We start from the raw sequence: 21,665 nt of genomic DNA on the forward strand, positions 1-21,665 counted from the left end.
TTGTATCATTTTCATATACATGTTCCATGATTCTTGCTACAAGCGTCTTGTAAATTCCTCCATTTTCAAGGTAATGTCAGTTGAATAATACATTATTTTTGGGAAAAAACACTGAATCCGTCTTTACCCCATTCCCTTTTGTGGTACAACTAGAAATAATGTTTTTGTCCAGGCCTCTTTTAGAATATTGATTTATTAGCGTGGAATGTCATAGATTTATTTCCTTCCCCCCACCCTTCTTTTATCAAAGGCCTAAGCTCTGGGACCTTGACTTCCCCTAGCAGATTAAATACAAATTATGCAAATTTCAGTGTCCTGGGTTATAATCCAATTAACAGGACACATATTGAGCACATGATCATTAGTCTAAATGAAAGCTGTCAAGCAGCTTGGTATTTGAGATTAACGCACCCACCCTTGGATGCTTTTTGGAAGAAAGAGTATATCTGTATACATCCCCCTGTGTATTCTGTACAGAGTTCTCTTTGAATTTGTCCCCTCATCTATAAAACCTTGTAGCTCAGCTTTTGTGTGTGTGTGCTGCTGGGGACTGAAGCAGAATTCACTTTGAATCTAGTTTGTAAACTCTCTTTTGGAGTAGAAAGCTGAACTGTTTTGCAATATGGATCGGTGACACAATATGGATAATAGGTTAAAATAATTTTGTGAACACAATATTGTAAAACCCACATGACAAGAATGTCCTCAACTAGCTCCACTAAAATATTGTAAGTACATCATAGAAACTGTATCACCTATGATAGCATACAGTTTTCTGTAAAATGTCCCTGGCACCCTTTGCATTATTCAGTTAACAGCACTATAATTCCACTTACCGTGGCTCTATCCTTTGGAATCCTGGGATTTGAAGTTTGTTGTTGTGTGCCTTCCAGCCATTTCCAACTCATGACAACCCTAAGGTTTTCTGGGGCCAAGAATGTGTTACTCATTCAAGGCCACCCACTGGATTTCCATGGCCTAGCAGTGAAACAAACCCTAGCCTCCAGAGTTGTAGTCCAATGCTCAAACTATTTCACCATTCTAGCTCTCATTTATAGTTTAGCAAAAGTTATTTTGAATTCTTATCCAGGGAACTATAGTTCCTCAGTAAACGTCAAGCCCTGGAATTTCACAGGAATTTACAATGATAGGTTAAAGTAGAAACATAGTGTTATAATTATGTAGAGGGAAAAGGCATCTGTTACAGTCTCAAAGCTGATGAATGTCATTTTTCACATCAGCATGTTCAGGTGTGTTCAAATTTGTGAATTTCTCAAACCCCAGCAATATGATAGTGAATATTGACACTCGCTATAATTGATGTTATTGTCTACCAGAATGTTTTTGACAACGGGCAAATGGCGGTGAATGTCAATATTCACAAAATATGTCTGGGATTGACTTACGTTGTTGCAGCTGCCATACCTAGTTCTTATCCCACCTTCCACTATTTTATCCTCACAACAGTCCTGTGGGATGAGGTAGACTGAAAGAAAGTGACTGGCCCATGAATGCTCAGTGGAGTAAGCACAATGCTAGCCCTAACTGGAGTACAGCCTTTGAAATCAATGGGACAGAAGGTTAGTTGTGACAAACCCCATTTATTTCAATATGTTTACTATAGTTAGAACTAATGTTGGATTGAGCTCCATTGACTAAGTGGCATTTTGAAATTTTACAGTGCCATATGTTTCTGTTTTTTCATGAGAATATGTATAATTTGGATATAAAAAGCAAAATTGATGCATTGCCATGTTGCTTCTCTTCTTCTAGTATGCAAAGTATGGTGCATTTGAATTGTAAATGTTTTGTTTATGTTAATACAAATTTATATTTAAATCCTGGATGAAGGTAGATTTCCACCTCATTATACATCGCTGGGTCTTATTAGCATTAATGGGAATTATGCAAACTGGCTGGGCTTGACGAGGCAGCTGCCTGAGATGAACAACGAGTTCCATCTCTCTTGCTGTTCCATTTACCTTGGGTTCCTGTGACAAGACAAATCAATAGCGATTCCACACACTGGGTGGCTATATGCCAGCTCATTAGTATGGTAATAATCCTTCCTGTATTTTCCATGCTGTATTTTCCAGATTAATTTGTGTCACTTTTGTTTACACCTTTTCGCAAACAAGAAGGCTGCTGAGTTTGCCTTACCGTAGTGTTCTGGGAATTGTGCTGGATCCCTCAAATTTCCTAGGCAGATGTGCATTGAAATTAATGTTGGTCTTCACTTGTAAAGCACTATTCATCTTAGGCCCATCATACTTTGAAGTTGCTGCTTTTTTGTGTCCTGTCACAATGTCTGGGAGGAATCAAAAGCACTTTAGGATTAGATACAATGATTGTATCAGAGCTATAATCATAACATGCCATGCTGAATGGCTTATCTGAGTAGCTGAGATGTGACCCAGAAAGTTCTCACTTCACGGTTTGAATTTAGTGGAGATAGGCTGTTGCCCCACTGCAGAATTAATGCAGTTTGACTATCATGGAGCCATCCAATGGAATCCTGGAATTTGTAGTTTTGTTGTGGTATCAGAGCTCTCTGACAGAGAAGACTAAATAGCTCACAAAATTACAAATCCCAGAATTTCATAGCATTGATTCATGGCAGTCAGAAGTGGTCAAACTGCATTAATTCTGCAGTGTAGATGCAGCCCTATTCAATGAATGGAGCAACTCTTCCCTCAGGTTCAAAACGGACATAGGTAGCACCTTGTGCAATGCCAACACTGAAGGCATCTCACATGATTGGAACCCAACCTGGTTTCCTGTTTTATAAAACTGGTGATAACAACAACTGTCTTTCACTTTGAGTTTACTTTTATTTCGGGAATTCATATAGAGTGGCTCGGAAAGGCTTTAAAAGACTTTGAATGTGCAACCAGAACATTTTAAACCTACATTGTTTGGGTCTATGGGTTCACCCAGGCCACCTTCCACTGAAGACTGGTTTCTTGGTGTGCTAGATATAGTTTATAAGATTACAGTAACAAGTACAAGTAGTTAGACAAAAATAAAATTATTCTATTGAAAACTGAGACTTGTTTTTTAGGCACTGGAACAATAAGGTTTGTAATGTTGCTAATGTGTAGGGTTTAACAAATGCAGTGTACAGTGGCTCTTGTTATCCGCTGGGTTTTGGTTTAAGGCCCCCCCCCCCCCCCCATGGATACCAAAATTCATGGATGCTCAAGTCCCATTAAATACAATGGTGTATTTAAATTGTGTCCCTTACATAAAATGGCAAAATCAAGGTTTGCTATTTGGAACTTTTTTTTTTAAAAAAAATAGAAGTCTACAACTTGGGTGTGATGGGAGTTCCTTTCTACTTTTATTTGCTTGCAGTATATGGTTCATAGATCTATTCTCTATGACTTTCCCTGTTCTTCCATTTCTGGACAAGCTGCTATTTGGGGCCAGAAATTCAAAGAGTTGGAGCGTGAACACGTTTCCAAAATGCTGTAACATGATGCTTTTATTAATGTTTGTTGTTGTGTGCTTTGAAGTCATTTCTGACTTACAGCCACTCAAAGGTGATCCTATGAAGGGTTTTCTTGGCAAGATTTGTTCAGAGGAGGTTTGCCTTTTCCTCCCACTGAGGCTGAAAGAGGGTGACTTGTCTAAGGTCATCCAGTGGGATTCAAATCCTGGTCTCCATGGCCAAGTGGGATTCAAATCCTGGTCTCCAGAGTCAGAGTCCAGTGCTCAATCCAGTACACCACATTGGTTTTCGTGTTTTTATTAGTGGGTTAACTATTGACTTTTAGCAAAGGACAATTTGAACAAATGAGGGAGTTTTCTCCTTTCCACCTCACTTCTGTAATGGCTAGTGTAGCCATATATTTACACAGAGAAATTTTTATTTCTATACTTTTAGAAATTATTATGGCATTTTGATGGCAGGTAATATGAGAAATGCAGAATTCCACTATAATCATACACAACCTGTGCTGCTCTTTCCACACTGCTTAAGCATACTTTCAGCATTTTTAGAACTTGTGGCAGAACATCTTTGTTGCAGTAGTAACCTGCAAGTAGCTGGAAGTATGTTTGGACTATTTGTCCCAATGTTTTCTTACTCACACCCAATTTGCCAGCTACCGATGTTCTGCTTTTCTTTGGCAGGCTGTTCAGAACACCATTTCCTCCTTTTCAACCTGCTGAAGTCCAATTGTTCTTTGCTTGCACTGTATCAGCCTTTCCCAGAATTTTGCTTGGAGCTTGAATCCACGAGGGAGTCCCCAGTGTGTTTAGATTATAAAACTGCTTCCTGAAGCGATCTTGTTTGGCTGAGACCCTTTGATAATGCTGTAAGACTGGATGTTCTGTGTTTGTCTTCTCCATCCAACCAACCCCCTGTTCTTCATTGTGCTGCTGGTTAACAGAAATTGGTTCCTATATAATCTCTCCCTTCCACCCACCCCTGCAATTTGATTTATCATTCTTGGAAATAAGGTTTGATTGCATAGCTCATCCTGCTCTGAGGGCATGGAATAGAATACAAGCTTTTCGTATCTCGTAAGAGAAAGAGAGGCCAAAGCCGAGAAGAGAGACATTTGGCCAGAGCCATTGAAATACAGCCAAAGGCACACTTGACTGCTTAAACTGAGGTCCAAAAGGTTACTTGCATTTAAATAGTGAAATACTGGTAGGGTTCCAGCAATCATCTGTGGACTCTATGTGTTTTTACTTTCAAGTTTTTTTCTGAGTTATATACAGAAATGGTAACTGGAAGATAGTTGTGCCTCTGCTTCCATGTTTAATGCATTTAGGCACTTCTGTGCTTCTCACAGCCCTTGGTACTATGCATTTTTTTCTGTGCCTGAGTAAAAAACAGTTCTAATATATAAATCAGAATTTGATGAATAGGTTGCAGAGTTAAAATTTGAACCCTGGTCTAATACTGTTTAGAGCTGACTACAGGGCACAAACAGGTCTGCTGTCCAGCACCTTTGATCCCACCACCTTACACCTGCCTGTTCCACTTTACCTTATGATGAGAGCATCCCAGACTATGATGTTAAAGATCTGTACAACATTTTTAAACCATAGTAGAATGTTACAAACCTGCATTGCTTTTTTGTCTTTGTAAAGGTTTATGTCGATCTATTGGAGTAAGTAACTTTCTCATTAATCACTTGGAGCAACTCAGAGAAGACTGCCAGATAACCCCACATGTAAATCAGGTGAGTTTATTATGCATAGTGCTTATAAGGCTTTTATAAGGAAACTAGTGTTACTCAGGATCTCTCCCCACTCCTCCAAAGTGAATTGGTGGCAATTTTTGTGTTAGCCATTGTGATTCCTGCACACACAACTCTTGCCTCTATAATCTCAAGTGACAGTAGTGGGTAGGAGAATGGCTAAAGGCACTAGATCCAGTCTGATCTTGAAAGGTAAGCTGATAGAGTTGCTTGCTTTGGTTCATCCAGTGAAGGTGATTATATTATGAGACCAGAAGAAAAACCTTTCAATCCATTTTCAGCACATGGTATACAATATAATTTTTAAAGCGCCTGTCATGTCTTCCCTGGTGTTTTTTCTGGAGAAGAAGAAGAAAGGCCCATGTGGTTTAACCTTTCGTTGGAGGTAAGGTACTCTAAACTGCTGCTCATTTTTAGTTGGTCTTTCACAACTGTTTTTGTGTAAAAAAACAACAACACCCCACTCTGTTGTGTTCAAACTCAGCAAATTTAAAGATTCATCCGTGAATTATTATCTCTCCCCATTCCCTCAGTGGTGTCCACTCTCAAGAGTGGAAAGCCTGTGTTTTTCGCCTACAATTCCCAGAGTCTCCCAGTCAGCATGATCAAGACATTCTGAGAGTTTTAGTCTGACACATGTAATTTTTCCACGTGTAGTAAATCCTGGGGCCTGTTGAGATGTTAGCAAAATGGGCACAGCAGTGACTACACATTGCCTTTGCAAACTGTAAACTCATGATGTGGAATGCCATAGAGGGGTCAGGAAACTTCAAAGGTTGAATAGATGGATGTGTCTGCTGCTTGAACCTTGTCTTCCACCCAGCCTGTCATTTTTGATCACAGTGGCTTTGAGGCTGACTCAGCCTAGTCTCTGAAAGTACGCATGTGTTTTATTTTTCAGAGTTAGTACTGAGCAGATGCCAGCCTATTGTTCCTGACTATTGTTGCCTGAAAAGACAACATGTACTTGGGATGAGAAACAGGAAGCACCTCCTCATCCTCCTGTGGTGGATGAAATTTTCCACATTCCCTGCGTTGATGTCATTGTGCTAAACTAAGATATCTTTTTCTTCCTCTTCTTCATCATCATTGAAAGTACGCAAAAAAGTTAGGTCATTAGAAAGAACATGATGGATTTTGGGTTTGGAGGTGTGTTGCTCTCTGTAAGTCAGCTTCGTCAGAGAATTTATGTTGGTTTGAGCACATACAGAAGACTGTTCTATCCGGGAATTGTTTCAAGCTTTTCTTTTGTTTAATTATTTTGCTTCAGTTTCAAGGGATAGTTCATGTTTTCCCAGGCTGTACCATACAATTGCTGCTCTTGATAATACCTAGGGCCCTTTCACACTATACAAATATAACTTTGTAATCCCCCTTTAACTGCCATGGCTGCACCCTATTGTATGTTGAGATTTGCAGTTTGTGTGCCTATGTGCATTTAAATCACTTGTTGACTTATGGCGACCCCATGAATTTCACAGGGTAAGGAATACTCAGAGGTGGTTTTGCCAGTTCCTTCTTCTGAAATATAATCCACAGCACCTGGTGTTCATTGGGAATCTCCCATCCAAATACTAACCTGAGCTGATCCTGCTTAGCTTCCAAGATCAGATGGGATTTGGTGCTTCTGGGTATTTAGGATGCATTTGCAGTTTAGGGAAGGCTATTTAGAATTCTTAGCCAGAGAGTCCTAGTACCCTTCAACAAACTACAAAAGCTGGAATTCCCTGTGATGTAGCCATGGCAGTTTAAGTGGGATCACGTCTGCAGTTGTGAGGTGTACATGGATCCCTGAGATCTCTATCAGTAATGTTCATCTCATATTTTGTTCCCTGTTACTCTCACCTATTCCCCTTCCTGCTGCCTCTTCTATACTCAGCTTTGCTTATATTACTCTTCAGGTTAAATGTGGATTTTACTGAGACAGGGGCTCATCTGTAAGGTCCCTTAACCAGGAAGAGGTAGATGGAGAATACACATAGAGCACAACCTTCCTTTCCTCAGTTAATTTTTCCAGCTTTAATTAAAATCACCTTCCCTGTGTGATGTAGAAGTCAAAGTATTCAACTGGAGCTTGGATGATCCAAATTCCAATCATCAGTTGAGCCATGAGATCCATTGTGTGGTCTTGGGCTAGTTGACCTATTTCATAGGATTATTAAGAGAATAAAAATGGGAAAAGGAGATTCATATACCACACCTTGAGTCCATGGGAGAAAGGTTGGGAGGAAAATGTAACTAATAAAAACATTTTATGAATCTATGAGAACCAGCCTGGTGTAGTGGTTTGAACTATGACTGGAGACCGGGGTTTGAATCCCAGCTCGGCCGTGTAAACCCACTCAGTGATCTTGGGTAAGTCACACTCTCTCAGCCTCAGAGGATGGCTATGGCAAACCCTCTCTGATGAAACTTGCCAAGAAAACCCCATGACAGGTTTGCCTTAGGATCACCATAAGTCAAAAACGACTTGAAGGCATACAACAACAACAAACAACAGATGTGACTACATAGCAGTTCTCTCTACCAATGCTGTTCAGAAGTAGTATCTATTCCTATCTAGCTACACAAAATTAAATGCGTAGATTCTGCGGTAAATTAGAATAACACTGAGTTCTGCCTCTATAGATTTTGATGGGAAGAAGTTGTCTCCTTACAGTTGATGAGCAGTCATACAAGTCTCCTTTACAGAGCCAGAATTATACAAATCAAGTGAATAAAGGAGTTGCAGAGTCTCTCCTCCCCTCTCTTATATAGTCATGTGTAGCTGGAGTGCCCTTTCTTCAGGACAAGGCATAGCAGTCTCATTTTTCTTTCAGATAGGAACACAAGATAAGAAGAGGGGGGATGTGGCACTGATTGCCTTCCATAATTGTTCCCTAAGGATGGAGTATTAATGTCTCAAGAAAACACTTGCGTACATTACTGTTTGGAGTTTGTAAGCTAATTGCTTCTTTAAAATTCTGAGCATCTTGGCAAACTTTGGATAAAATTTCCATTTAAGGGTATTCTTGGTTTTTTGAAAGGGGAAAACAGGTTAGTAACTTCATCTTTAAAAAATTCCAATAGCAATAGCAAGCAATAGCATTCACATTTCTATATCTCTTTATAGTGAACTAGCACTCTTTAAGTGGTTTACAATCTGTAAGCCAATTGCCCCCAACAAACTGGGTATTCATTTTACTACTCAGTCAACCTTGGAGCTCTGGGATCGAATTCACAACCTTGTGGCTGTTCTCTGCCAATCCAATAGTAACACTTCTATTCCTTATCCTTTGATGTGTAATAGGCTATATGCAAGTGAGACTGTTTATTCTCTCTTTTAAAAGGTTGAATATCATCCTTTTCAAAGGCCTCAAGAATTAGTGAATTACTGCCGAAGAAGAAACATTGTTTTTGAAGGCTACTGCCCACTAGCTAAAGGTGAAGCCCTTAGTCATCCCAACATAATTAAACTTGCAAAGAAATATGGCAGAACCCCTGCACAAATCTGTATCCGCTGGAGCATACAGGTGAGTTATCCTGTTGCTTGTATTATGACTCTCATCTCTATTAAACAGTAGTTTGAGGCATTTGTCTGTAATAGAACATATTTCCTGTCCACCCACGTAAAACCAAGAGTTGCAAGTACACTTCATCTGTCTCTTGTTGCTTTTAGTGCTGTAAGTGCACCAAATACTGACATCAACTTTCAGTATTTTTCAAGGTAGTTCAATAGCACAAGCATTTAAAAGTAATTGGCCGGATGTTCTGAGTATTTTTAGGTAGATACGTTCAAGGTACCTTGTTCCTGGAATTATTTTTAGCTTAGATTTAGTTTTTCCTTACAGAAGTGAACAAGGAGCCTATTAGAGAAGAGAAATTCAAGATGTGGGCATTCTCTGCTTTCTATTCATGTAGAACAGCCAGGGGCTGCTGCCATGCTGCCCAAATTTAGTGGTATAGTGGCCAGTTCAACAGCAAGTGAACAGTAGGAGTCACCAAAACTGAGGTGCAGCTGTATGTTGGTCATCCCATCAGCCCATGTTACTCATCCCTGATTATAGATCTATTGGCTGCTGAATAACACTGGCATGACAGTATTGTGATATGGCATGATTTGGAAATGGCTTACATGTGATCTCCTACCTGGTCAAGACACAGGTTTACCAGCTCAGCTGCGGTTTGTGAGGACTAACCTGGAGTTTCAAATTTGTCATTTTAAAGATATGGGCTGGAATCCTATTGGGCAGTTATGAATGCATAACTGCCATATTTACAAACCTATGCATTCACCCCATCCCCATTTACCAGGTAGCAGACAGTGCGATTGATGGGGTCATTCCTTTGTTGCTCAGGAAGCAACTGATTGACATTCCCATCCCTCCTGTGAATGATTTCCATTGTGACAGGCAGAAACAAGGTCCCTGTCTAGGGTGACCTGATGTCATAACTTCAAAGGTGGATAAGGCATCGTAATGTAGGATAGGCTATTCAGGAAGAATGTAGGATATTACAAACTAAAAACACTATTATAAATATACACCCATGCTTCTTAGTCATGTTCAAAATGGAGGACATTTTGGAATTCCACCTGGACAGAAGATTGAACTATAGGATATGTCCTAGAAAAGGAGGATGTCGCCCTATCTCAGTTTCACCTTGCACCGGAGATCAGTCATGCAAGGAGTGGATGGGAATATCAGCTGTTTACCAAGCAAAAGGAGAATGGACCCCCTTTGATCACAGTGGCTGCTTCTTTGTAAGTGGGGATTGAGTGATTTTCACAGTCCCCACACATTCCTTTAACTAAGGGGCTACATAGGGTTCATGAATACTGCACAGTTATGAACATGCAACTCTAGGTCACACCTCTGTAATTCCCCAGGAGGATTCTGGCCATGATTCATGACAAGTTATGCTAATTTCAACACATGGATTTTAGTGAGAGCATCTTAGTTCATTCTTTTGCATCTCTCTCTCACTAGCATAATATATCATTTTTTTTATTTTCCTTATAGAATGACATTGTCACTATACCAAAATCTACAAAACCAGAGAGGATCTGGGAAAACTGCCAGGTAAGAACAGACTCACTCATGCCAAGTGTACATAGCATCTTGTGCCTAATATTTGGGGCTTAATTTTTCATTGTTTTACACCATTTTATTTGCTCCTGATAGCATAGCTCTGGTTCCTTCCTTACAAAATGTGAATAAACCAGAATTTTTAATAGGTGAAAGTGTTTGAAATTAGCTAGAAATAATAATTAATTGATTGAGCTGCAGTGATAAATGGTAAGGAGCCAAAATCCTAAGCAAACAATTCTGCTGCAGCTTGGTTGCTTGGTATTAAGTTTATTATTTCAAGTAGTGTGAGGATCAGGTGGAGGATGATAGTGTATATGATATGGACTGCAGTCAATGAATGCTTATGCCAAATAGAACATAGTAGATTTGAAGGTACCGTAAGATTTTCATTGTTCTTTTTAGCTGATGCTCCCAGTTACTTCATGAAAAAATGTGGAGGGGAAAATGGGATTATGATATACATCAAAATAGAACAGAGAGACTATGGTGGCCAAATGTTGATGGCAAAGATGCAGGGCTTTTGAAGTAGTATTTTCAGAAATTTTACCTTTCTATGCAGGAGACCAGCTAGGCAAGCAGAGATTCAGAGTCTGTGTTGGCCAAGGGTTTAGATATGCCATGCACTTAGGATCAATTTTGGACAAGTCAAGCCTGTTGAAAGGAAAGGGGTGGGAGAGTGAGATAACTGGAATGCTGATTAATAAGAACATGGTCCCTTAGTTTTGTGTTTTTAAACTTTCTAAACCACCTTGAGTCCCAGAATGGGAAAAGTTGGAATAGAAGAAGATGACTACTACTGCAGACTAGCTTTTAAATTGCCCTTTGGGGGAAAACTCAGGAGGAGCTGAAAAATATCCAGTTTGGGATGAGCTCTGTCTTAGCTGAAAGATTAAGAACCCATGACCTGAAAGCTGCATGGACCTCCCTCATCCTTATTTGAGGTTTCCCAAGGGCTTGCCATGTTGCTGGAAAGAGCTGTTTTCCTGTAAAACAATGTACATTTTGTAGTCAGAATTTTCTAGGAAGATCATGGAAGCCCAAATCTACTTGCAGGTAAGGTGAACAGACCTAAAGTGGCAACAAAAGCAGTGGTGAAACAACAACAACAACAACAACAATGACAATAAAAAGTAATAGCTTCTGATTTTTCTGGAATGTATAGTCGGCCCTTCTTTTTTATACACAGATTTTTTATACATGGATTCAAGCATCCAGAGTTTGAAAATATTTTAAAAAGTATAAATTTCAAATATCAATCCTTTTTTTATAAGGGACACCATTTTGCTCTGCCATTATATTTAATGGGGCTTCAGCATACACGGATTTTGTTATCCAAAGGGAATCTTGGAACAAAGCCCCAGTGTATAACAAGGGTCCACTGTATTAATGCAGCACTTGACCTCCAGGGATTGCCTATCCCTGCCTTTGGGATTATGGTGTAAACTTTGTAGTTTTTCAAAGCAGGGAATAGGATAAAGGTGGTCTAATTAAAAATAATAATTGTAAGCCGCTCCGATAGCCTTTAGAGTTGAAGAGCAGAGTATAAATACTATAATAAATAAAAAACAACCACAAGTATACAGGAACAACTGAAAGTAGTTTATTTAAAGAGACCAAAGAGTTATTGGGAAGACGGCACAAAAAAAGCATTTATAAAGGAATATAAATTATGTGTGTTTACAAGGCTAAAGTTTACAAGGTCACAAGATTTACAAGTTCACAAGGTTTACAAGTCAGAACTATCAGTACTAGGAGCTTTGAAGTGCTTCATGTTGAAAGAGAAGTAACGGTACATCAGAAATCTAATGAAATAGTGAGGGATCAATTGAAGATTCTATCTAGATATAAACCCCCTAGAAAAGAGAGAAATGTTCTATTTTCCCACCTGACCTCCTGTTCCTAGTATCACAACTTTTAAGAATGATCCTGACTTGATAGAAGAAACAAGAGAGGCAGCCAAAAGATAAAATGTCACAAGAATGATCGACTTCTATAGCTACACACATTGACTGGGAGAGGATAAGTTCTGGACTTAGGACATTACCAAAGCTCGCAGCAGTCATGCTAGGAAAAATAAAATGGCAACATAGTGCTCTGCAGCCATCCATTATCACATCTTGGTCAGTAGCACAACTGGGCTGCTTCTCCCATCTTGCTCTCTTCCTGAACTTTCCCTTAACCCCACTTCCCTACCCAGCATGCCCTTAGGAATTTTTTGATTTTCGGTTTTTCCCTTTTTAGCACAATTCTGGAGCACTATTGCTCCATGGAAGTAAAAAAGAAAGAAAGAAATAGGGGAAAATTTAACAGGATGCTTTGGAATAGTGATGGTGGAGAAGGACACAGTGATACTATGGCGGGTTACAGACTGCCAAAAAATATGTAGTGACTACGTATTAGGGTTAGGAAGGTGCGGTGCTTCCGCACCCCCTAACCCTAATACGTAGTGACTACATATTTTTTGGCGACGGCCGTTCCAGACAGCCGCCGCCATGTTTACATCTTGGACGCATAGCGTCCAGATGTGTCGTGGACGCATAGAGTCCAGACGTGTCGCGGCGCCTATGACGTCGCGAGTGCGCCAGCGGAAAGAAGCTCCATTTTGGAGCTTCTTTTTTGCTCCGTAATGGAGCCGCACGTTTTGGCTGCAGCGGCTCCCTTACAGAGCAAACAGCGGCGGCGGCAGATCACCGCAAAGCGGCGGTTTATAACCCGCCACAGTGACTGGCAGTCACACAATTGCCCTGGGAGTGACATTTCACATCTGTGGATTTGCACAATTGTCAGGTCATCCACGGGTCCCCTGTCCCCCCATCAGGATAAAGGAACACCTCAAATAAAGGGCAGGTACAGGTTGGGGGCGTTGTTGTATGATGAGTATTGCCAAAGCCACTTTCTTCCCAAAGTTCTTGCGACTTAAAAGCTGTGTGCAGTAATCTCCAGAGTAAGAGTCAATGACCAGGTATTGGTTGGGCCAATAAACATATCACTGTTTTGTGGATTTTGGATGTTTTCGTACTTGGGTTTGAATAATTTAGTCATGGGATCCACCAATGGGGTCTGGTGTATTCTGAGCTGTGTCCAGAATTTTCTGTAAGTTTTCAATGCTGGACTGTACAAGGACACTCATTGACTATAGCTCTGCCATATTCATTACACGGAAAGCTCTCCAAAAAGTAGCGCATAATTTCTAAAGAAGGATGCTCTTAAAAATGAAGGGAAGTTGAAAGCAAAGGAAAGGAAAGAGGCAGACGAGGCAGATTTCTTCAGGATCCTTGGACATTACATAAACCTAGAATATCAGAGGCTTACTAGGGATATGAAAATCTCTGTGTCTCAATTTGGTTAGATTTCTTGGAATCCCATCTTTCTTGGAATCCCATTGTTTCATATCAGCTTTCTCCCACAATGAAATTCATAGACATTTTTGCACATTTTTCTTAGTGTGCAGATTTTATTTATTCAGTTTACCTAGTTTATGCATCCTTGACTAATGTGTATTTCTGCATATTTCCCCCAAAAGTATGGATGTTAGCTGTTGGTGTTTTAAAACATTTGTGAACTGCTTTCTGCAAATTTATTTCTCTAAAATACCTTGAAAGCCTCCCAGATATTCTCACCATAAGGTCCATTCAAAGGTTTAGTTATTGGGGGAAGAGCAAAATGAGGGAACTGCCCTCTGAATAAGAATTGTGCCTCTAAAATGAAATTTTCCTTCACTCTCCAAATTTCTAGCATTGTAGTAAGTTAGATTTACAGTTCAGCATTTAGAAATATACTGTTCAGGTATCAAAGGAAAAGGAGCAGGCAAATTAACCAAGGGATTGTGAACACAACAAATGGAAGCGTTCTGGTTATTAATAATTTTCAACGTCTCATTCTCTGCAATGCTAGAAATTTGGAGAATGAAGAATATTTCTTTTTTTGGGGGGGAGTAGAAGAATTCTTTTTTGAGTGGGCGAATAGCCTAGGTCCATTCCTTTTTTCCAGTATGTTTTGGGAAGTGCAAAAAGGTAACTTTCATTAGTTCATTGTCGAATTCAATGATTGCCATCCATAATATACACAATTGATAAGGGGAGGTGCAAACAAATCCAAGCGGAGAAGTAAAGAAAAAGTAAAATAAAGGAAGCGATAAAAAGATAAAGCAGAAGTCTTGTCCATCTTAAGGTAAATAGGTAGGAAAAGAAACATTGACAAAACAAATGTCAATTGGTGATATGGCAAGCAAAGCTGAGAAACATATTATTAAAAGCATTTTTTAAAAATACATCTTTCTACAAAAACAGTGCATCAAAAACAGATAATCAGTCACAGAGCACTAGTTCTATTGAATGCTAAACGTTTGGGAAGTTTACCAAAAGAGGATAGAATGAGAAGCAGAACATTTGTCTTTACGGTGAAAGACATCAGGCTGACACTCAGGAAGAGCATCTGAAAAATGAAGACTGCAGTCCTATTCACACTTGTTTGGTAGTACATTCTGTGAAGTGTTCCAAAAGTACTTTTTCAAACTAGGTCAATGGACAAGAAATCAACAAATGAGATTCTGTTTTACTAAGTGTGAAGTGAATCCCAGCTTAATGCTGCTGAGAAGTCAAACTATCTGCAACTCTTGAGGAAAGATGTTGGGGTTTTAAGTTTTACTGCAGTATCAGTTCAGTGAACAAAGTGGTAAATAAAAGTGTGTTTATGTCAGGGATTGGTAGGGGAAAAACTATGGAAACACCCCATCCCCCAGCCAGCATCATAATGTCTTTATATAAAGCTTTTTAGTCTACCTTTGGAACACTATGCAGGTTTCATATGTGTATATGTGTGTGTGTGTTCTATCAAGTTACTAGTCCACTTACAGTGACTTCATGAATTTCATAGATTTTCTTTAGCAAGGAATATTCAGAGGTGGTTTTGCCAGTTCCTTCTGCTGAAATATAGCTTAAAACACCTGTTATTCTTATTATTATCCCATCCAAGTACTAACCAGGATTGACCTTGCTTAGCTTCCAAGGTCAGATTTGGTGACTTTAGGATATCTAGGCCCTAGGTTTCTAGTGATCCCTTCCTAAAAACAAACAAGCAAACAAACAAACAAATTGTTAACCTCATCCTACCCCCCTCCCCGAAAGTTAACATAGGGTTTGCAAATGGGTAGCCAAGTATTGAGGGAAGACTAGGGGGTGTGTTTCTTTTAAATTTAGAATACAACGTCTAGGGGTTTTGACAGAGACATAGTTCCAAAAAAGTAACTTTTGGAATTGCTGCTCTGACTACCAGTTTCCAAGAGGGGGTGGTCAGTGGACAACTCACTGCTGTTTATTTATTTGAAAATGAATCTTCCTCCCTTTCCATTGCCTTTTGCACCACTCAACACAGGTACAAACCAAGTGAAACAATACAGACATAAAATCAACAGATAATTAATGCATCTCCCTCTTTTGAATAATGCAGAAATTAAACTGGGGTATCCTTGAGGGAGAAGGGATTTATTGCAGCAGAAGAACTGAGAGTTTCTTCCAAGAATATACCAGGTGTGGAGCTCAGAAGCTGTACGTCTGATGCTGCTAGCTCTTCTTGCAACCATGCGTACAGCCTTCAGGAATTCCCAGTTCAGGGACCCAACCAGGAAAAGGGGGAGGCAGGCAAGGAAATGGCCTTGTGCCATGTACTCCTTTTCTATCTTCCCCCCTTTCTGTGTCTTTGCTTAAATGTAGTAAACTCTAGGGAAGAGGCCTCCTTATAGGCTGCATCTGAGTCTCGCCTCCCCCAGGAACAATTTCAGCTGTCCTACGTGCCAGCTGGTATGTTCCAGGAGGTGAACATGTGCTTCTCAGAAATCACAATTTACAAGGAGGGATGACTTGCTTTGTCTGGCCAGAAGGAAAGGGAAAGTTTTTCACCTCCAAGCCAGGGAATCCCCTCTGGCCCACAATCTCTAGTCAACATTCTCTCTATATTAGTTCATCATGATGCTTTCTTGTGGTGAAACAGTCTTGAAAGTGTTTGGGTTTCTCCCGGATCCCTTCTTTTCTTTCACAGTGTTTTTGCATATATTCCCTGGATCAGCAATGCTGATTTATATGAGGCTGGGGAGAGGAGGGTAGAAGGAATGCATGAGTGTTGGTGAGTTTTGGAAATGATGGTGGAATTAGTACTGTGGAAGAGACCTCAGCACTATTATCACATAAAGTCTTCACCCATACCAGTTAAGCTTTATCCAGTTTGTGTGTCAGAGCAGGACGTAAGCAACCAGGTGTTCTCCAGGCATTTTTTTAAGTCCTGTAAGTCCCTTCCACAATATCTGGTCATGAGCTGTAGTCCAAAGTTTTGAAGTACATCACATTGCCTACCCCAGTGTTGTATGTTGGTGGGCAAACTGCAGTACTCTGACAATAATAGAATGCAGGCAAGAAGTAGTATAGTAAAATAAACCAATTGGCAATGGACTTCAGTTCATTGTGGCCAAGCCCTGCAATTTGTTCTAGATGCAAAATTTTGAGTCAAAATAACATGTCTGGATGCTTCTGGTTTTGAAGCAAACAGGCAATTTTCAGTGTTGTCTTTTCTCTGTATTTCACTAACTTCATGTGCCTTCCCCTTAGGTCTTTGATTTTTCACTAGCAGAAGATGACATTGCCATTCTAAATAGACTGCATGATGGGAGACATGTTTCCTGGGATCCAACCCTAGTTGTTTAAACGCCAAGGTCTCGTTTATTTATTTATTTATTTATTGGAAGTTTCAATTTCATTGGAAGAGATAATGGGAATTGTGTGAGTGTAAGCACTTGAATAGTGCTGTGATGAAATGAAATGGAAGTCTACATTGATTTTTATTTGCACAAGTTATTTGGGTGTAATAATAGGGGGTGAGATACTACATTGACTACTTAAAGCCTTACCACACTATCATTCTCTTCTCACTATCTCTCCTTTTCAGAAATTCCCCAATTCCCTCCTCCCCCCAAATCACTGGACTACAGGAAGATGTACATAGAGCTGTCTGGTATTTGAGGATTAATATTGCATTTACACCACTGTTTGTTAAGACATTTATCTGGGGAATTGCTCTGTGCTGGAATGAACAGTACTCAGGGTCTAAATCAGGGTGGGAAGGTGTGGCTCCCTCAGATGTTGTTTGGACAGCCTTGGACAGCATAACCCATGGTGAGGGATGATGGGAATTACACTCCAGCAATAATCTCAAGGACCATTCCTTTCCCACCCCCAGCTTGCTTATATACATTAACAATTTAAAATGTTCTAGTGCTTACTACCCACTTAATCTTCCATGGACCAATGTAGAATCTCTCTACAAATGCACAGCAAGTGTACAGGGGTAAGTAGGTAAAACAACAGTTGCCTTCTTTAAAATGGTTGCTAGGGAGAGAGGTGTTCATGATTTAGCTTTTCTTCTTCTTCTTTTAAATAGCTCATTAGTACGTCTTGTTGTCCTTAACAACCTCTATTCTTGTGGGCCCACTTGTGGAAGAGGTTCTGTCTTGTTGGTGGGTGAAACATTTTTCTGAAGGTGATGTTCTCTTCCATTTCGGCAATTTTGTAAATGATTCAAACAACAGGAAACTTTCTGCAGAAAATACCTTTTACCCATATTCTGTGAGAAACAAAAAAGGTGTTATTAACTGAATCATTTTCCCAGCTCTGTATCTTTTTTCAGTTGCAGTGATCAAACTGTATTTAGTAGTCCAGGTTAGGTCATACCATAGATTGGCATAAGAGCAGAATGGTGTGGGCATTTTTATTTTTAATAAAATTTTCAGATTATGTCCAACTTTGCTGTTTTCCCTTAACCAGCAGACAGGCACAAGATTCCTGGTACACACTGGTCAGTTTCTGCCCTTGCAAGTGGGACAGGTTAAACAAACCTAAGACCCATGTTCCAAGGCTTTGTTGTTGTCTAAACTTGACATGAGGGCTTGTTTCTCTCCAACAACCCAAATAAATAAACCTAGAAAAAATCATGAGTTGTGATAGAGTGTTGAGTCCTGCTCAGATCAGATATCATGCTAAACATACCATGCACAGAAGACCTATGGTTTGTTTAGCTGCTCCTGGTTGCAATATGATTGGTCATCGTGTACCAGTGAGCTCTCTTATTCATGACAAAGCTTTTAGTGGCATCTGAATGTGCGTCTCTGTACATTGGATCCTGTGAAGTTTGGGGTGAGGGAAAGAAAGAGTGAAGTGTAGAAACATATACACACACACACACACACATATACACACTTATCCACGGAATTTACTGTTTGCCTCCATGTGGTACAGCTGAAAATTTGAATCTTTTACCACTAGCTTAAGGTTTGCTAATATGGCTACAATGAGAAATACATTATATTGAGCTCATGGGTATTATATCAACCCTCTAACCTATCAAGGCAGTAACACTAGAGAAAGTTGCCTTAAAATATAAATATAAAATCACAAAATGGATTAACCCCAACAGTGACTTCCTTTCTGTGTAATCCAGGATGATGTCATAAACTTTAGTTGTGTGATCATGAGACTATTTTGCACATTTGCCACTTGATTTCTATTACTTGATAGACAACCTATTATTTAAAAGTGATTTCAACTAATGACTTCCATTGGAATATGTTATAGGACTGTCTCTGAGAAGTGCAAAGTGTCTGAAGTTAAAACATGGTAGATACCTGGTGAGTCTGTATGATTTTCTTTGGCACTCCCCTTACACTATACTAAGGCAAAGGCAAAGTAAGCCAATGCATTGAACTAAGCAGGCAAGACCTTCTAATATCTTCCAAAAAAAGCTATCCAGCATAAAACATGTTCTGTGTTATGTTCAACCTTCCCACAAAAACTCTGGTGCCCTACCAAACTACCATTCCCAGAATTCCATAGCATGGAGCCATGACAGTTAAAGATTATTTCTGCGGTGTAGATACAGCCTGTGGAGGATTTTTCTTCTGGGCTAGCTAGAAAACACATGGTGGCCTGCACTGAAAGCACCAGTGCAGAAGCAAATATAAACAGATATAAACAGGAGGCCACTTTAAAGAAGCTTCTGCCCTCTTTGATGGGTGGAGAAATATCTCACCATCATGATAGCCAACTGTATTAAAGGAACACTCAACAGGAGGATCAGTGTCAGTGTGTGTTTAGCCAGCTAGTATAGTTTTAGAGAATCTAGAATCTGCTCTCTTCATCACCAATAGAAATAAACACGTGGCTCGGTTTGGAAACAGACACCAAGATAGAGACAAAATCCTGGCAAATATTCTGAAAACATGTTCTTACAATTGGTCTCCTTCTCCCATGATCTATAAGACAATTGGGAAGATCAAGGAACAAGAACCAAAAATAACCATTACTTAAGATGGCCTCAGCCAGCTTCCTGGTACTTCAATCTCTTGGTTCCTTCCAATAATTAACTGATAGTTACTGGGAGTGCCAGATCTACAAGAGTAGGACCAGCCTTTCATCCTTAGCTACATCCTAATTCCACCTGATTATGGGAGAGCTTACAGGCAGATGCCATCCCAACAGAATTGCGAATAAATTGTCCACTATCCATGAATAGAGCCATAACTGGAAACCCTTGTTTATTTGTAAAAAAAAAAAGTTGGTGGAGATATTTTGGATACAACAGTGGGGTCAATAATAGTGCACTTCTCGGCTTTACAAAACAAACAAACAAATACATAAAACCAATTAATTTAGCTTTCATCTAGACTGGAAGTGAGGTTAAATGCATTGAGATATTCTACATAGCTATGGATGCTTACAGTTAAAAGCATATGTTAGAGTCTACATGGTACATACTCTTTATTATCAGCCTGGCATTTGATATGCAGTCAAGCTGGTCTGATATTTTAGGAGTTCCTGTGTCTAGAAGCATATGGAAAGTCTGACTGATTTATATTGTTCTAGGACTTCCTGGAGTAGCTTTCCCACTGCTCTGCTGTTTTAGTTACACACACAAGCTGTGAAATTCCTTGCTTTTTATCAAGTCCCAGTTTGCTAGGAGTTGCCATTGTTGTTTGTCGCTAAAGTTTTGTTGCCTCCTGCCTTGGCTACAAAGCTTCTCCTGATTAGAATTCCAGAGGGAATGTCCGGAAGATTCTGTAAGCATTTCAAAGGAACATCTCAAGGTTCACCTCTTAAGTTATGTTTTAGGGGACACAGTTTGTCCATCTCTCCTGTCCAGTGTGGGTTGTTTCCCACACTTCATGACTAACAAGTGGAAACCAGGCATGCCTGGATGATAATCAGTACTTATGCCAGACATACTTGCAAATGTGCATTTATTGCATTTTAGATGTTTAGATATCCAACTAAAAAGTGTAATTTATGAAGAGTCTCTAAGCCTATCTGGAATATGAGAGCTAATTCATGAGAGTAAATTATACGAGAGTGTAAAGATGCACATTCCAAAATGTGTAACATGAACTGTACAACCCTGATCAATTCTCTTGGTCTATATTCACTGAGCAATTAGTATTACATGTATGTGTGTCAAACTTAAATATTTACCTGGTTCAGAGATCCTGCTTTCAGAGCGGGAGAGTGAGTGACTATTCCCCTTCCCCCAGTCTTGCAAGGCGACACGTGGTGCAAATGCTCTGCAAAGTTGCCTGCATGTTTCATGTCAGCATGAAAAGAGGCCTCTCCACATGTGAGTTGTTTGTAAAAGGAGAAGCATCATGTGTTTCATATCTCTATATAGAGATATACACAAATATGCAAGGGAAGTGTTGGGAAGCAGCCAAAGGGACTGCCATGTAGTTTGTGGAAATATCTCTGAGCTTCTACAACAGAATACCTGTAGCGTAGAGTAAATCTGAGTTGGCTGGAGACAGGATCATTTGTGGTACAAAACCCTTTTTTCCTTAGCTGGAAAGACTGAGGGGTGTGTGTAGAAACTGAAAGGTTACACACATTCAGGTGCTAAATGCTAATGAAAATTGTGTAAAAGGGGCTTCTTCAGTGGCACACTTCCTTTAAAAAAAGGTTACTGAAAGTAACAGTTGTGCGCTCTGATTCTTTCTCCCTCCAAAATCTCCCTTTTGACTTTCCACCTCTGTGGCTGCCCCCTGAAAGCTGTTTGTTTGACTTTCTCACAGCACAGCGACGTGGAGGGGGCCCGACTCCAACAAAATCCACCTAACACAATCAAGCAGTCTTTCCTACAGTAACTGATGGATTGATTTGATCCAACCTTGAGAGAGTGGTTCATTTTTTAGATAGAATTTTTATTGTAAATAAGAGAGAGAAATTGAGAAGAAAGGGAGGGGAGAATACCTAAGAGTCATAGGGCAGACTCATGTGTTAGGCCCATGCATTATAAAAAGTGAAACATACCCCATCTGTAAAATACACTTGATGCCCAGAAAAAACTGTAAGAATCT

General features: G+C 39.8%; 1 protein-coding gene across 4 annotated transcripts in view; it reads left to right on the forward strand.

The window, feature by feature from the left end:
* LOC149316537 (putative oxidoreductase ZK1290.5) overlaps positions 1-21,665 on the forward strand; it is an 80,525-nt gene that overhangs the window by 46,519 nt on the left and 12,341 nt on the right. The window contains exons 4-8 of one of the 4 annotated variants that reach the window (XM_089515775.1): positions 5,104-5,195; positions 8,543-8,725; positions 10,214-10,273; positions 16,882-16,985; positions 18,901-18,918. In XM_089515775.1, the coding sequence (XP_089371901.1) occupies positions 5,104-5,195; positions 8,543-8,725; positions 10,214-10,273; positions 16,882-16,977 (431 nt within the window). In that variant the 3' untranslated portion in view covers positions 16,978-16,985; positions 18,901-18,918. Of the gene's footprint in view, positions 1-5,103; positions 5,196-8,542; positions 8,726-10,213; positions 10,274-16,881; positions 16,986-17,218; positions 17,254-18,900; positions 18,919-21,665 lie in introns of those variants that run through there. The other 3 variants (XM_089515774.1, XM_089515773.1, XM_089515772.1) reach the window with 3 other exon arrangements.

Source organism: Sceloporus occidentalis, unplaced genomic scaffold, assembly GCF_023333645.1.
Source record: "Sceloporus occidentalis isolate IW3139 unplaced genomic scaffold, rSceOcc1.0.p SCAF_3, whole genome shotgun sequence".
Classification (NCBI taxonomy): Eukaryota; Metazoa; Chordata; class Lepidosauria; order Squamata; family Phrynosomatidae; genus Sceloporus; species Sceloporus occidentalis.